At 69.6% G+C, this 15,844-nt stretch overlaps 1 protein-coding gene across 6 annotated transcripts in view; it reads right to left on the bottom strand.

Annotated features, from left to right (window-relative positions):
- ARHGEF2 (Rho/Rac guanine nucleotide exchange factor 2) overlaps positions 1-15,104 on the bottom strand; it is a 28,799-nt gene extending 13,695 nt beyond the window's left edge. The window contains exons 1-7 of one of the 6 annotated variants that reach the window (XM_080570485.1): positions 14,285-15,104; positions 13,867-14,015; positions 8,593-8,911; positions 8,190-8,355; positions 7,694-7,799; positions 7,540-7,579; positions 6,571-6,685 (exon numbers count right to left, since the gene is read on the bottom strand). In XM_080570485.1, coding sequence (XP_080426611.1) covers positions 6,571-6,685; positions 7,540-7,579; positions 7,694-7,799; positions 8,190-8,355; positions 8,593-8,911; positions 13,867-14,015; positions 14,285-14,289 — 900 coding nt within the window. In that variant the 5' untranslated portion in view covers positions 14,290-15,104. Of the gene's footprint in view, positions 1-439; positions 500-658; positions 802-3,958; positions 4,102-6,570; positions 6,686-7,539; positions 7,580-7,693; positions 7,800-8,189; positions 8,356-8,592; positions 9,123-11,996 lie in introns of those variants that run through there. The other 5 variants (XM_080570486.1, XM_080570484.1, XM_080570489.1 and 2 more) reach the window with 5 other exon arrangements.
- Positions 15,105-15,844: the final 740 nt, after the last annotated feature.

The raw sequence follows: 15,844 nt of genomic DNA on the forward strand, positions 1-15,844 counted from the left end.
CTCCGGAGCCCTGCTGTGTCCCCGTCCCCCCCCCAGCGTTCCGGGGGGGGGGGGGGGGCCGGCGCCTTGTGCCTCAGTTTCCCCCCCCCGGGAACCTTCCCCCCCCCCCCCCCCCGCCGGGCTTTGTCTCCGCCGCGGCGCGCACAATGCGGCCGGGGTCCGGAGCTTTCCACGCCGCCAAAACGGGGCCCCCGAGGCTGGGGGGGGGTTTGGGGGGGGGGGGGGGGGGCATGTTGGAGCTGCCCCCCCTCCGGTGTCGGTGCAGTGTGGGGGGGGGGGCTCATTGTTCCCCCTGCCCACGCCGCGCACCGGGGCAGGATCTGGGGGCTCCCCGCGCATCCCAACCCCACGCGGGGCACAAAGCCCTCCCCCCCCCCCCCAAACCCACCCCCCCCCGGGCACCGCACCCCGGAGCCCCCCCCCCCAGCACCCGACTCACCCGGGCAGGCTCCTGGGCTCCCCCCGCGCACAGCAGCGGAGCTCGAAACTTCCCCCCCCCCCCCCCTCCTCCTCCCCGCAGCTGGGCGGGGAAGGGCAGAGCCAACCTCCGGGAGCCCCCAGCCGGGGGGGGGGGGGCACCGACCTGAGCTGAGAACCCAAATCCCACCCCCCGCCCCCTTCCCCAAACCCACCCCCCCCGGACTCCCCCCCCCCAAACCTTGGCGGCGCCCTCCTTGCTCCGCTCGCTCCTCGCCCGGGCCAGCGCCTCGATGCGGGACATGGCCGGGAGCCTCCCGGCCCGGCCCGGCCTCGCCCCCCCCCCCGGTGGCGACCTCCGGCCCCCACCGGGCTCCTCCCTCCCGGGGGGCGGCCCCGCGGCGGGGAGGGCCCCGCCGGTGCCGGCCTCGTGGAGCCCCCCCCCCCTCCCCGGGGTCTTTGTTAAGAGCCGGGGGTCCCCCGGAGCGCCCGCACTTGGATAGGAGGTGGTGGCGGTGCTAAGCGGAGTCACCCCGGAGTCACTCCGGAGCGGTGCCCCGGGGCTTGGCCGGGCTCAGCTCTCGTGCCTCAGTTTCCCCTGCCCAGCTCCGGCCCTCCGTGCGGGCAGTCCCACAGCTCCGGGGGCTGCAGCCGCTGCGTCCCGCGCCCTCGCTGGGCAATGCCGGAGCCTTCGGCTCAGCCTGGGGGCCCAAAGTGGGACGGAAAAGCTCACGGGGGCACCGAGCCCAGCGTTTTGGGGTGGTCTTACGGGAATCCAGGTGTTGGACCCAACGGTCCCTGTGGGTCTGTTCCGATACGCCATGACGAAGCCCCTGGTGCCCGGTTCCAGCCAGGCTGGCCGCGCGCTCCCCGAGGGAGAAATGCCCCAAAATCCGGGGGCGCAGCTCCCACGCCTTCACTCCTGGGGCCGTGACTTCTGGGGGGAGTCACAGCCCCAAAACCAGCTCACGGCCGAGGCATGCATCTCATCCCCCCCCCCGGCTTTCGGCAGGGTTTCGGCAGGAGCCGGGTCCCGCCAAGCACCACTGGCACACAGGGCAGTGATGCGCTCCGGTGCCAAGGGTTCAGGAAGTCCGACTGAGGACACATTTGGGGGAAATTCTGCTTTTTCCCCTTAAAACACCGATTTCAGAAAGGGCCCCAGCGGGAGAAGCTGACCCGACGCAGCTCTGGGGTGCTGCCGAGCCTGGAGGCGGGGGGGGCACGGGGCTCGTTTGGGGCATCTCTGGAGACCCCCAACCCCGGCTCGCTGCCGGGACCTCGCCGCCCGCCAGGGACACTTTATCCCCGTGGAAATCGTCCCCCCCTCGGAGGGGCGACGCGGGTGCAGAGCTCCCGGCCTGGTTGAACATTAACTGGCCGCGCGGGGAAGCCGGGATCTGTGCAGCTCCCCGGGGATTTGTGCAGCTCCCCCGGGATTTGCACAGCTCTGCCCCGGAGATAAGGCAGCCGCGTTTCCCGGGGCGAAGGAGGCACGGGGATGGGAGGCACGGGGATGGGAGGCACCGGGATGGGAGGCACGGGGACGGCCCCGAGCCACAGATGGAGCCGGGGACCGGTGCCACGCTCCCCGTGGGGCCAGAAAATGCTCGGCTGTGCCGGGCACCGCGGCCCCAAGGGGTTAAAGCAGGCGAGCGGTGGCGCTTTCCACCGGGCGCTGCTCACTCTGGCCAGGCACTTGGTGCAGTTTCGGGTTAACTTTGTGCCCCTCCGCTTTCCAAAATCCTCCCGGAGGATTTTTGGGCACTCAGCCCCCCCCGCTGTCCCCTGGGGGCACACCATGCAAACAAGCGGCCCCTCGCCGGCACATCCCAGCCGGTGGCACTCGACGCTCGCCAGGAGGAGCGGAGGCCGTGCCTCGAGCCGTAAGGCAGCGCCAGCGGCTTTTGGCTTAATCAGTAACCAAAAAAAAATATCAAACACCGGTGCTGGAGCCAGCCGGGGGGGTGCCACCACCCCCACCACGTCCCTTCCGAGCCTGGGTGGGCGTGGGGGACAAACGTTTGTGCTCGAGCCGCCGCGCGCTGCCCTCGCTCAGAAATGTTCCCAGCAAGGGAGCAAAGAAAAGCTTTGCTTTCCCCCACGGCGAGGCCATGTAAACAGGGGTTTCCTCCGCGGCACCAACAGAGGGGGATTGTTTCCCGAGGCCGAGGGGCCGCCTGGCCCCGTGCGACGGCCTCGCAGCGGGGGAAAAGCTTCCCCAGGGCCGCGCCTGCTCCCGAATCCTGGTCCTGAGTTCCGGGGGGCGATGCCTGCAGGGAGCGAACCCGGCCGCATCCTGCTCCCTGCCGGCGGCCAGGGCAGAGGAGCTGGGAGGTGGAGCGGGGCGGCCGCCGCTGGGAAACGGAGCCCAAACTTCAGCGCTCCTGGACGGCGAGTGACGGCCTCGCTCTTAATTAACCGCTCTGGTAATTAACCGCCCCGTCCTTCAGCGCTTTGTCGAGGCAGCTGCGGACGTTTCCCCCCGGGCGGGCTCGCTCCCGGCAGCCTCCTGCTGCCAAGGCCGGGCTCGGATGAAATCTCCTCGCCGGGGAGCAGCACAAAACCCGCGCCAGGCGGCGGTGAGGCCACCCGAGCCTCGTGCCGCCAAAAAGCACCCGGGCGTGGGGAGGCCGCGGGCCTCCTTTAACCTCCAGCCCGGTTCCGATTTTCTCATTTCCTCCTCCAGGGCAAAGCCCTCCGGCCGGAGCCTGCTTCTGCTTCCCCCCCCCGGGCAGCGTCGGGGCGGCGGCGTTCGTGCTGGCGTTTGCTGGCAAATTCCCCAAATCTCAGCCTGCTTTCACCCCGTCCCCGCGGTGCGCGGAGCTGGCCTCCGTCCGGACCCTGCCTCAGCCCCGGCCTCCGCACCGCGCCTCCCCTACGGAGCCCCGAAAACCGACGGAAGGAAACGGCGAAGGGGCGGCCGGCTACCCAGGGGAGCACCGGGCTTCCCCTCATCTCCCCAACAGGGCAGGATGTGGCCGGTGGGGAGGCTCCGATGGTGCATGGGAGGGCTCAGCACCCCCAAACTCCCCCCCCCCCCGCCCCGTCCCGGTGCAGCCAGGCCGGATCCGGGCGCTGGAAAGCCCCGCGGCGCCGCGAGCATCACGTGGGGGGAGAGGGCCCCGCGTGGCGAGGGGGAAGCGGCGGCCGAGCGGGACGGAGCCGTAAAGGAGCCAGGAAGGGGGGAGATGGGGTGGCAGAGCGGGGACCCCCCCTGTAACCACGGGGTCCCCAGCGAGGTCGCCACCATCCCCTCGCCGAAACCACAGCCGGGCATCGCCGCAGCGGGGACGAAGCCCCCGTGGCATCGCAGCTGCGTGGTCCTGCTCCAGAGGGGGGCCACCCCTTGCCGTGCCCCCCAGCCATCGCCGTGCCCCCCAGCCATCGCCGTGCCCCCCAGCCATCGCCGTGCCCCCCAAACCATCACCACCAGCCGGATCCGGCCCCATGGCGTCGGGGGCTTTCCTATCGGGAAACCGTCGGGTCCCCGGAGCCGCCCCGAGCCCCCCGCCGCCCCGAGCCCCCCACCGTGCCTCACCCTCGCGGCAGGACGGCCGTACATGGCTGCAGCTCCGCGGCAAGAGGCAGAGCCAGGCCCGCGGGCAGCGGCGAGCCCGGCCCCGGCGCCTGATTATTTTTCCTTCCTGAAATAGCTCAGCGCCGTCCCTCCCCTCCGCCGCCTCGCCGCTCTCGACGGCCGCGGCCCGACCCGCACCCGGCTTCCCCAAACCCCGAGTGGCCCCCTCCGGCCGACCCCCGGGTGCCGCACGGGGACCCCTCGGGGTCCCCTCTTTCAGATTTTCCCCTTAACGGTGGCACCGACGTCCTGTGGAGCCCCCCCCTCCTGTCCCCGTGGTGTCCCGAGGGACCCCTGTCCCCCTGCGGCCACAGCAGCGGCTCCGTCGCCGCCACCTGATTTTGTCCCCCCCCCTCGGCCACCAGCACCCCCCTGCTGCAGTGACCCAGGGGGACACCCCGCAGCGCCCACTGCCACCAGCCCCAGCACGGGGGGGGTGGCAGGGGGGCTGGGACAAAGCCCCCTGCGTTTCCCTTTGTCCCCGTGGGGGCACGCAGGAGGCGGAGGGGCTCTGCCCGCTCCCAAACGCAACCCCGACACCTGCGATGTCCCCGCTGTCCCCCTGGGGGTGGCTCTGCCTCGCACCCCCGCTGCATCTCCATCACCCTGGGTCATGCAAGCGGCTGGTGGGGATGTCACCCCCCCAGGCAGGGACGTGTCACCCCCCCAGGCAGGGACGTGCCCCCAAAGGCAGCGGGACCGGTGCCAAAGCGCCACCAAACCCCTTCCCTTTGCCGAGCCTCACCTTCCCCTTCTGGGAAAGCCAGGGCTTCCCATCCACCTGCTGGGAAAGTCCCTTAGGAGCAGGCTGGGGGGGTGTAAGGGCACCGGCAGCCCTTTTGGGGGGGGGTTTGGGGAGCGATCTGTGTGTGTGTGTGGGGGGAGCTTGGCCCCGCTCCTGGTGCAGCGCCTGATGCAATCGCTGCGCGAAGGGCTCCGGCCCCGTCCCCTCCCCGCTCGCAGCGGCGCTTTCACAACAAAACTCGGCCAGGCCGGCGCGAGCGGCCGCGGCCCCTTTTCTCCCCTCCCTGCCAAAAATAAAACTTAAAAAAAAAATAAGAAAAAAAAATCCCGAACGCCGATTTCAAACCGCTTGCGGCGTCGCGGCCAGCTGCCGAGCGGGGCGGAACGGGGACGGCTGCGGGGTTTGGGGGGCGCAGGGAGCCGAGGAGGGGGGATTCGGGTGGCTGCCAGCGTGGGGACGGCCGGGCCCCCCCGGTGATGTTCACAGCTGGCTGCTAATCCTCTGCCCGGGGGGGCTGGGGGGGACAGCAGGATTAACGGCCTCGCGTCACGGCAAAGCCCCGCGCCTCTGGGGACCGGGTGGGGTTCGGCCCCAGAAGGGTTGGGGAGGAGAGCGAAAAGCCATCGGCGCCCCCCGGGTGCTGCGTGCAGTGCCGTGCCTCAGTTTCCCTCGAGCTCCCGGCCCCAGGGGCTGGGGACACCTCCCCCAAAAAGCAGCTCCAGCAGAAGGGGCGCAGGGAGGCTCCTGCGTGCCCCCCCGGGGCGCCTCAACCACGGATCTAGGATCCCGTCGCTGCTGCTACGGGTGGGAATGGGGAAACTGAGGCACGGGGGGGGGTCCCGCCAGGGCCCTGCACCCTCCCGGTCGCTGTTCGTGGAGATTTACTGGAAAGCAGTGGGAAAAAACCGGCCCAGATGGATGAGCGGCTGCAGGAAACCGCTCGGATGCAGCGGAGGAGCCCGAGGGAGGGCGCGCGGGCGGTGAGCTCGGTGCGCAAACAAGCGCCCGCCACCAGGAAAAGCCTCATTTCCTCGGCCGCTGCGTGGGCCCAGCCCCGCCGCCCGCAGCGCGCCCAGGGTGCCCACAGAGCACGGCCCCGGGCCACCGAAGTGTCCCCGGCACACCGGGACGAGGAGCAGCCGATGCCACCGGCAGCCCGGGCTGCTGCGAGGGGCGAGCGGCTTCGCACCGGCCCCCCCTGCGCCCATGGGCGCAGCGGTGCTGCGGGCACACCCACGGCCCTCAATGTCCCCCGTCACCATCGCGCCCAGCGGCACGGCGGCGGTGCCAGCCGGCCCCTGGGGACATCGGGGGCGGCCAGGATGGGGGCGATGGCACAGGCACCGAAACCGCATCCCTGGTGCCCGGGCAGGAGCCGGTACCTGCCCCGCTGGCGCAGCTCCACGAGCGCAGCCCCGCTCCTGTTTCACCTCCCGCTGGGTTTTGGGGAAGGGGAAATGTCCGAGATGCCCACCAAGAGCTGGAGGGGTCCTTGGGGGGACAGAGCGAGCACCCCAGGACTTGCCCAGGCACTGCGCTGGGCGTACACGGAGCTTTTCCCCTCTCCGGACCCCAAACCCCGGAAAGCAGCCAAGGATGACATCAAGCAGAAAGGGGAAACTGAGGCACGGCATCCCCAAAGGGCAGCGGCCAGCGCCACAGCTGCAGAGCCCGGAGCGAGCCCCCATCCCACCCCCGACCCCGACTCAGCATTTTGGGGAGCGCCCCGTGCCCCCCCGCTGCCCCGCGGCCTCAAGTGCCTGGCTCGAGGGGTCCCGGCCACGCATACTCCACCCTCCCGCCCCCCCCTTCACCTCCTCCCCCCTACCTTCGTCTTCCCCGTCATCCTCCTGATGAAGCTGAGGGTTCGGCCCAGGGGGCTCTCTTCCCGGCTCCCCGGCTCGCCCGAGGCCGCCAGCTGCCCGCAGCTCCCGGTGCCGAAGCTGCAGGAGGAGCAGGATCAGCCGCACAATCCCCCTCTGTCCCCGGGCGTCCGCGGGCCAGGAAGTAGGGAGGAGCGAGCCGAGCCGCCGCGGCCCCCCGGCTTCTCCGGGGTGGCTGCTCCGCTGCAGCTGGGCCCGGCACAGAGCCCTTCTGTTCGCTCCCCGCCGAGCCGGCCCCGCACGGGGACAACGCGGGGACCCCCGGGGTGGCGTCGCGGGACGGTGCCTGCGCCCCCTCCTCGGCCACGCCGCAGCGTCGCCTGCCCCACGAGGTTCGGATGGGGCAGCACCATGGCTACGGGCACGTCCCCAAGGTTCTGGGGTGACCAACGCGGCCCCTTTGTGCGTTTCCCACAGCAAAGCCAACCTCGGTCCCGTCCACGCTTGGCGGAGGGCGAGATGCCCCCTCCGAAACCAGCAGGGTCGGGGGGAGGCTCCGCACCCCCCTGCTCCCCAGCTGACCTCCCATCCCTGTCCCCGTCCCCGTCCCCGTCCCTGTCCCCGTCCCCGCGTGGCTCCCCGCCAGCCCCAGTGCCCTGACCCCCCCGGCGTGCTGCCCTAATGAGGACGGGAATGGGCTGTGACAGGCGCTGGGGCCGCGGGGCCCCACGGGCACAAAGCGCCTCAAGGCAGGGTGGGGACAGCGCTGGGGGGGCACCGTCCCCACCGGCCTGGGGGGGTCTGCTCCCGGTGCCCCCCGTGATGTGTGCCAGGACCCCACTGGCCGTTAGCCCGGCAGGGTGCAGGATCGGTGCCGCTTTGGGGGGGGGCCGCCTTCGCGCCCCAAAATCGGGGCCGGGTGCTGGGGGACATCACCCGCACCCACCGCAGCCCCCTCGTGCCCCCACACTCACCCGTTGGCCAGGCTCTGCTGGGAGGCGAAGGGGGAAATTTCTGCAAGGGCAAAGAGACGGGGCCCGAATTAAAGGAGGGGCTGGGATGGGCCCGGGTCCCGTTGCCCCCACACCTCCACCCGTCCCCGGGGGGGTCGCGGGCGCTGCCACTCACCCACTGCCGCGGGGAAGCTGTCGATGACGCCGAGGGACGCGGATTTGGCGAGGGCGCAGCCGCCAGCGCTCCTGGCCCGGCACACCTGCAGCCTCCGCGCGTCCTCCTGCCAGCAGGCATGGGGTTGGCACCACCAGGACCACCAGGATCACTGGGACCACCGGGATCACCGGCCCCTGTCCCTGCCACAGTCCCTGGGCGCAGGGCGGTGGCTGCCCTCTGTAGGGCCAGCAGGGTCCCCATGCGCTGGGCGGTCCCCGGGCTCACGGACCTTTAATTTCCCCCTCCCCAGAATGAAGTTCCCCCCGGAGAATAACGCAGCCCAGCCCTGGGATGATGGCGAAGGCACCCAGGGCGGGGGCTCTGCTGGGCTGTCTCCATCCACCGTGGTTCCTGGGGTCCCCTGCCCTCAGCCCTGCGCCGCCGGCTGCAGGGGGAGGCGGGTGCTGCACCCCGGGGTGGCAGGAGGAGGAGGAAGAGGAGCAGCATCTCCTACCTGCGCCCGCTGCAGATCGGCCTCATCCTCCTCGTCCAGGGACAGCAGGGACTCGGTGCTGTGGACGAGGGGGGCTCGCCGGGGGTCCCGCCGGCGCCTCCCCAGCCCGTCCAGCTGCTCCGTGCTGGAGTCGATGTCGTCGGGGCTCAGCCCCTTGAGGCTCACGCTGTGGCGGGGAGAGGGGTACCCTGAGCTGTGGCACCCCGGGGTGGGGGGCACCGAACCGGGGCAGCCGCGCCATCGGTGCCCTGAGCCCCACGGCAGCCCCATATCCGTGGGGCGAGCCTTGCTCGGTGCCGTGTCGGGGCAGGGGGTGTGCCGGGGGTGCTGCGCGGAGGATCCTGACCACCAGAGCGTGGGGTGCAGGGGCTGGCGTGGGGACACGGGGTGGGGGCACCGCTACCTGAGCTGGTCGTAGCCGGGGACCCCGCGCAGCTCCTTGCCCGGCTCCCAGCTGTGCCGGCGGAAGGGGTCCCGGCTGCGCATCGAGGTCCGCAGGGCACACGCTCGCCGCAGAGGCACCCCCCGGAACCGGTCTTCATCCTCGTCTTCCTCCTCCTCCTCTTCCCAGCTGGCCTCGGATCTGGGGCTGGGCAAAGTGACGGGCTCCAGGGCCGACATGCAGCGGCGCTTCTGGCCTGGGACCCCGCAGAGGGCTCCTTCGCAGGGGCCCAGGAAGATGTCGGGGCCGTCCATGCCGCGCTCAGGGCCGGGGCCGGGCGCTGCGGGACAGAGGAGCGGAGGCATCAGGGATGGATGCGGCCGGCTCGGCCCCGGCAGGGGGCATGGGGCAGGCTTGGGGTGGTCCCAGCTGAGCTCTGCAGACCCCATCAGGCCCCTCCAACCCCACAAGCACCCCCGCAGGCTGCTTTTACAGCCTCTCCTACAGCTCCAAGCAGACCGTAAAGCTGATGGTGGCCATAAAGAGGAGCTGCCCGTCCCGGCCGCATCCCCCCGCGCTGACCTTGCCAAGCCCCAAGCACCATGCGGGGCCCCCGAGCCCGCAGAGCGATGTGGAGGGCTCCCATCCCCTCCCCCCCCCCCCGGCCCCCAGCCCTGCACGAACACGGCCGGGGGCTGCGCGGGTGCCCCTGGACGGCCCCCGGCTGTGTTTGCCCTGGCTCGCAGAAGCCGCCAGAACCACCCTCCTGAGGCCGGGCGCAGCCGCGCGCCTCGCTGCCGGTTACTCATTAAGCGCCCAGGAATTTGGCTGGGACGAGAGCAGCTCCTCTCCACCACGGCTCAGCTCGGGGGGGCCGAGCCGTTGTCCCCCCCCACACTGGCAGCCACCGCAGGATGCAGCCCGTGCACCCGCACGCTTTGCTGCGGCTCAAAACCCCCCAAATTTCACCGCTGCAGGGCTCAGCGCCTCCCCTGGGAGCTGTTTCCCCGGGGAGGAGGCGCTCAGGGGCTTTGCAGGTGCTTGGGGACGGGGATTCACCTCCAGCACCCAGTCCCTGCGTTTGCCGGGGCTGGTCCCAGGACAGCAGCAGGATGGGACCCGCGGTGCTGCTGCCATTACGGTCACGGAGCCGTCGGCACCGGGCACGGCATCGGCTGGGTCCCCGGGGAGGTTTTTGGCCCTTCAGTGCCCCAAACCTGAGCAAACCCTCCCGCTGCCGAGGCAGAGCCGCGCAGCCCTGCTCACACGCTCCTTCCCTCGGGTTCTGCGCACGCGGAGCCCGGTCCGTGGGGGAACAAAGCCCTGGCCATGCCCCACGGGGAGGCTGTGCCGTGCCGCCGAGCCCTGCGGCACCCCAAAAACCCCACGGGCTGCCCACGCTGAGCAGCCCTTAAGGAGAGGCCACGGTGGGGAGCAGCTTTCAGCCCCCAAAACCAGCTCCCTGCTACGCCTGGCCCCTCCAGTGCCCATTTAGCCCACGTCACACCCCATTAAACAAAAATCCCTTCTCCTGCTCCCTTTAGCTGGGTGCGGGCAGCCCCCGGGCTGCAAACCCTATAAGCACCCCAAGCCCAGCACCCCAAGCCCAGCGCTCCAGCCCCTGCCACCCACCCCTGCCCAGGTCCCCAAAACCCCAACAGCAACAGGCATGGGGGGGCCCGGGGTGGTCCCAGGCTGCACGACTGCCCCCAGCCCCGACTCACCCCGCTGCGCCCCGGCCCCGCAGGCAGCTCTGCCCCCAGCCAGCCCCGCTTGGGCCAGGCAGGGAAATGGGATGAGCTCAGGCGCTTTCCTGTTTTTCCATTCCCAGCGCCGTCAGCTGATAAAAAAACTTCCCTCCGTGTCTGCCCGTTACCTGCCCCGTGGTCTGCCCAGGACAGGACCTGACCGAGCGGGCGGCTTTGATAAATACAGAAGAATCAAGAAATAGCGAAGGACTGCTGCTCCTGGGCTCTGCTCCTGGCGCAGCCTCGTGGCGAGAACAGGCAGAGCCGGAGCACTGCCGAGCTGTGCCCGCAGCTGGCAATTAACACGGCAATTAGCAGAGGCACCCCGTGTAAGGCTGAGCCTGGGATGGGGCGAGTGTCCCCAGCACCCGCGGCGAGGGCACGTCCCGAGAGGGACCTGCTGGGGGCCGGCGCTGCTGGCACTTCTGCCACCGGTGAGCAGGGCTCGACCCAGAGGCCACCTGGTGATTTACGGCCTGGCGGGTTTTGTGAAGCTGTCGGTGCCCAGAAAAGCGCCCAGAAGGTCCCAGAACTTCTTGCTTTAGCGCGACAAAGCAGCCGGGGACCTCGCAGCGCGAGCCCAGCCTCCTGCGCAGGGGCCGGCAGGAGCCCGAAGGAGCCTCGCAGCCTCGCAGCGTCCCCCGAAGCGATGGAGACACGGGATGAAATCCCACCCCTGAGAGCAACCCTCGGGCATCGGCTGCCACCGCTTGCACCACCGGGAACCCGACCAGCCCCACGTGCGCCCCGTCGGCACGGGGACACCGTGGGCAGCCTCTCACCGGCACGGCGCCGTTACTGCTCGGTGCCGGGATGCGCCGGCGAGAGGTCGGCTCCTCGGGGCAGTGGTCCAGGCTCTGCCCCATCGGGGACGGGGGCTTCGGGGGGCTGCCCCCGCCCAGCCCCTCGGCTCGGTGCTCGTCGCAGCGGGGCACGCGGCCGGGCTGGGCACGCAACCGGCTCCTCCGTCCCCGGGGTGCTGGGGACAAGAAGTGTCCCCGGATGCCTCGAGTGCCAGCGGGGCTGGAGGGAATCCCGCGCCACAGCGCACCCAGTCTGCGCCTCGAGGCATCTCCCCCAGCACTTTGGACCCAGCCAGGGCCAGGTCACAGGCACAGCTCCCAGGGGAGGAAGCAAGAAGCCAGCTTGCTCCCAACGGCTGCTCCAGCCCCAAATCCCCACCCCGAGGACACAGAGGAGCTCGTCCTCGGCTGAGGACCCGAGGGTGAAGGACACGGGCACCAACGCGGATTTCTCTCCGGGAAGAGCTGCGTTCCCTGACACCGGTGACCGCCGACCACCAGCGCCTTGTTTCGGGGTGCCTGGGGGACGCTCGCGCCGGCCACCGCTGCGGGACAGGGAAACTGAGGACCGGAGGGACAGGCAGCAGGCTCGAAGGTCCCGACATCGAGCTTTGCATCAAACCCTGCTGGCACCACGGGGGGGGGCTCTGGCAGCGGGGACCCAGGGGTCCTGTCCCTGCGCTCCCATGGGTGCAGCCGTGGCACGGGGCGAAGAGCAGAGAAGGCACCAGCACGGGGCTGGGAGGACAAAGGGGACCGGTGGCAGGAGGCTGGGTGGGTGCCACAGGGCCCAGGAGGGGGGTTTGGTGGCCCCTGTGCCACCCCCGGCTCCGGTTTCCCCCCCGGGGCTCCCCCCGGGCTGCTGGGGACGTACCTGTCGGCGGTGCCGTGGGGTGGCCCCATGGGACCCGGTGGTGGCGGTGGGCGATGCCGGGCGGGTACCAGCCCTGCTCCCAGCTCCCCACCCGGCGCTCCCCTCCCCTGTCCCTGCCTCTTTCGCACACTGAATAAACCAGGAACCACTTGGCAAATCAGCTCCTTTTGCCTGTTAACCCTTTGCCCTGCACCGCTGCGGATACTCCGCGGCCCGGCGGTGGAGCACCCGGATTCCCAGGGGGCACCCCCCCGAGTTTGGCTCCGCTTCCCGTTCCTCCCCTCTCTCAGCCACGTGCCGTGGCTCAGCGCGGGGCTGCGGGTGCCCTCGCCACAGAGCTGCCCTCCCGCTCCATCGGTTTTCGAGGGCCGGGAGCAGCCTTGGGGGCCCTCCAGGGGTCCGGGCTGCTCCTTTGGGGCTCCCAGGGTCCTTCCCGCGGGAGCTGGGGGCGCACGGGGCTGGGAGTTACCGCAGAGGGGTTGTACCACGGGCAGGAGCGGGGCAACCCCGAGGCAGAGCGCCTGGCGAGGAGCGACGCCCCGTGCCTCAGTTTCCCCATCCTCCAAAGCTTTTATCCCCCCTCCCCTGGGCACCGAGGACCACCCTGGGCACCGCGAGGCTCTCCGGCCCTGCCCAAGGCGCCGCCAGCTCCGGGCTGAGCTGGAGGCTCGGGGTGCGGAGCAGGGCACCCACGGGTGCGATAAGCGGGCGGAGGCAGCTCGTTTGTAGGGTGACTCAGGCCCGCGGCGACGCCGCGCTGCCCACGCCGCCCTCTGCTCCCCACCGCCCTCCGTCCCCCGCCGGCACCGCGCTGTCCCTCGGTGCCGGACCCCTTGGGCAAACCCTGCCCCGCGGGACCCGGGAGGGCTGGAATTCCCCGGAAAACGGCGCAGCCGTGGACGGAACAAACTGCCTCTGCTCCAGAGGCACCCGTGAGCCATGAACGCCCTGGCGTGTTTAATCCCCGTCTGCCAGAAGCGGCCGGGAGGCTCGGAAAGCTCACGCAGCCTCTGTCCGCGCCGTCCCGGAGCTGCTGGGGCACAGAGCGCCAGCTCAGCAGGAAAAAACCCAAAGAAAAAAGCCCCCCCCGAGCGTGGCGCGGGCACATCCCGGGGCCCCTCTCCGCGCTCAGCCTGCCCCTTGGCACCGACCCCTCTCCGATATCCCTCGGGCTGCAGATCGGAGCAGGGAGGGCGCTTGTTTTACACCCTCGGGTGGCACTGGGACCTTTGCGCAGCACGCCGGGGAGCGGTGCCAGGAGGTGACACGCACCTGGGGACAGAAAGCGCAGCCGCTGGGCTCCCTCGGGTCTTCCCGAGGCAGCTCTGGCTGCGGGCGCGGGCTGCAGGGCAGGAACAGCCTTTTCCCAGCTCACGTGCAGGTTTTGGGGCGCACGGGAGCCCCGCGGCCGTTTCGGCTCCTTGTTTTCCAGCACCTGAGCCGAGCCCACGGACACGCGGAGGCTCCGCAGGCCAGGAGGACCCCGGGCACCGAAATGTGAGATCGCCGCAGGTATTTCCGAGGGCTTTCTGGAGCCGGTGCCTGGCCGGCAGGGTGCGGGGTGTCCTCGCCCCGGCAGATGCCACGGGGCTGGATCGCAGCTCCAGCTCCAGAGCCCCGCGATACACCAGCACCAGGCACACCTGAGAGCAGCGCTCCCAGTGCCAGCACGACCCGAGGCTCAGAGAGCGATGCCGTTAGAGATCCCGCATGGACAACGCCACCATTTACGCCAGCCTCCCAGCACGACCAGCCCGGTCTGCCTTCAAAAAGCCCAGAGCGGAGCTCGGGGAGAGACGTCACCCACCTTCACCCCTCCCTGGTGCTGCCAAGCCAGGCAGAAACCGTCCTGCAGCAGGAGCAGCCTTACCTCTCGGCCTCAGGAGGAAAACCCTGCTGCTGGGCACGTCGCAGCGGGCTGCGCCAGCCAGACCCGCCAGCAAAAAGCCCCCAGCCCTGCTCGCTGGCACCCTTCGGAGTGTGGTCTTTGGGCATCGAGCGGCGCCCGTCCCCTGAGTCCTGCCACAAAACAAAGGCCGCGGCCGGTGGCGGCGAAGGTTGGGGCGAGGGGGTGAGGAATCCCGGCGTGGAAACATTGTTCGGGTAACAAAGGCGCAGTGTTCGCTCCGGCATGGCCTTGGATTGCTCTCCACCAACACCAAATTCTCGGCTGCCACCACTGCCCTCCCGAGGGGGGTCCGACCCCTGGTGCTGCGGAGCCTGGCAAGGGCACCGAAATGCCGCAGAGCCCCTGCCCAAAGCTCGGGGCCAAACCAAGCCCTGCTCACCTCATGCAGGGCACCGGGCAGAGCAGCTGCTGCCCTCCACGCGTCCCCCTGCGCTCACTCTGCCTCTTATTTCACCGACGGGTTCATTTGTGAAGTTATTGAATTTGAAGGATTTATTTGTGAAGGTATTTTCCTGACTGTCCGCCCTACAGCTGCTTCTGGAGGTGCCTCCAGGACCTCTCGGTAAAAATAAACAAGAAAGGCAAAGCTTCTGAGGGGCAGGAGCTTCGCCTAGAAGCAAGAGGAAAAAGAGACATCGGTGACTTCACGGCAAGGAGAATGCGAAGGGGACAAGTGGACGAGACCACACGCCTGCAGCGGAGCACGAGCAGCTCGGACTTGGCAGCGGTATCAGTGAGGGATGTCTGTGAGCAGGGAGCAGTGACCCCGGGACCCCTCAAATACCACCTGAGGAGCACAGCGACGGCCCAGGGCGGCAGGCAGGGCAGGAAAAAGCAACGTTTTCCCTCCCGGCAACGCCCCCGGAGACCCCCCCCACCTCGAGGGCAAGCTACGTGCGACCCCTCCTCACGGCCCCAAGGGTCCTGCTCCCCTCCTGCCCCCTGCACAGCCACCGCGAGGTTCAATTAAACATCAGGGGAGGGTTAACACGCAAGGGAAACGGAGCTTTCCTGGGGGGGGGTTTAGCCATTTTCCCCCCCGGGCTCGCTTCCCCCTCCAACAAACGTAGGGGGCAAGGTGAACGACAAGGGGCGGGCAGCGGGCGGCGGGCTTAGCACCAAAATTTGGGCAGGGCGCTGCTGGAAAGGTCAGAGGCAGGCCCTGCCCCACAGGGACCCCAAACCCCCCTCCCCTGCCCCACAGACCCCTCAGCGCCCCCCTTCAGTGCCCCCCCCCCAGCCCCCAGCCCCCTCAGTGTCCCACTCCAGTGCCCTCCCTGCCTCTCAGACCCCCTAATCCCCCTTCCCCAGCCCCCAGCCCCCTCAGTGCCCACTCCAGTGCCCCCCCAACTCCCAGACCCCCCAGTGTCGCCCACCCGCCCCTTACCGCCCCCCCCCCCGCACCCGGCACCCCCAGTGCGCAGTAGCGGAAATGAAAACCCAAGAACTCCCCGGAAACCGGAAGTCACCGATCCACCCCCTGGAACGCTGGGAAATGTAGTTCTTCCCCCTTACAGACCCCCCCCATCCCTTCCGCGGGGGCTTTCGGAGATGGCCTGCGGCCTTGGCCCGCGCTGACAGAAACGTCACAATAAATCTAATTTTCGTCACAATAAAGCTAATAAATAATCATAAAAAGGGGCACAGAGCCCTGCCCCGCTGCCCGGGAGAGCCTGGCAGTAACGGGAGGAGTGGTGGCTGCGGTCTTGGCCTGTACTGACAGAAATATCCCCAAAACTCTGCGTTTTGTCACAATAAAGCTAATAAATAATAATAAAAAGGCGCACAGAGCCCTGCCCCGCTGCCCGGGAGAGCCTGGCAGTAATGGGAGGAGTGGTGGCTGCGGTCTTGGCCTGTACTGACAGAAATAGCCCCAAACCCATGCGTTTTGTCACAATAAAGCTAATAAATAATAATAATAAGGCGCACAGAGCTCTGC

This window comes from Anser brachyrhynchus, assembly GCF_964034855.1.
Source record: "Anser brachyrhynchus genome assembly, chromosome: 28".
Classification (NCBI taxonomy): domain Eukaryota; kingdom Metazoa; phylum Chordata; class Aves; order Anseriformes; family Anatidae; genus Anser; species Anser brachyrhynchus.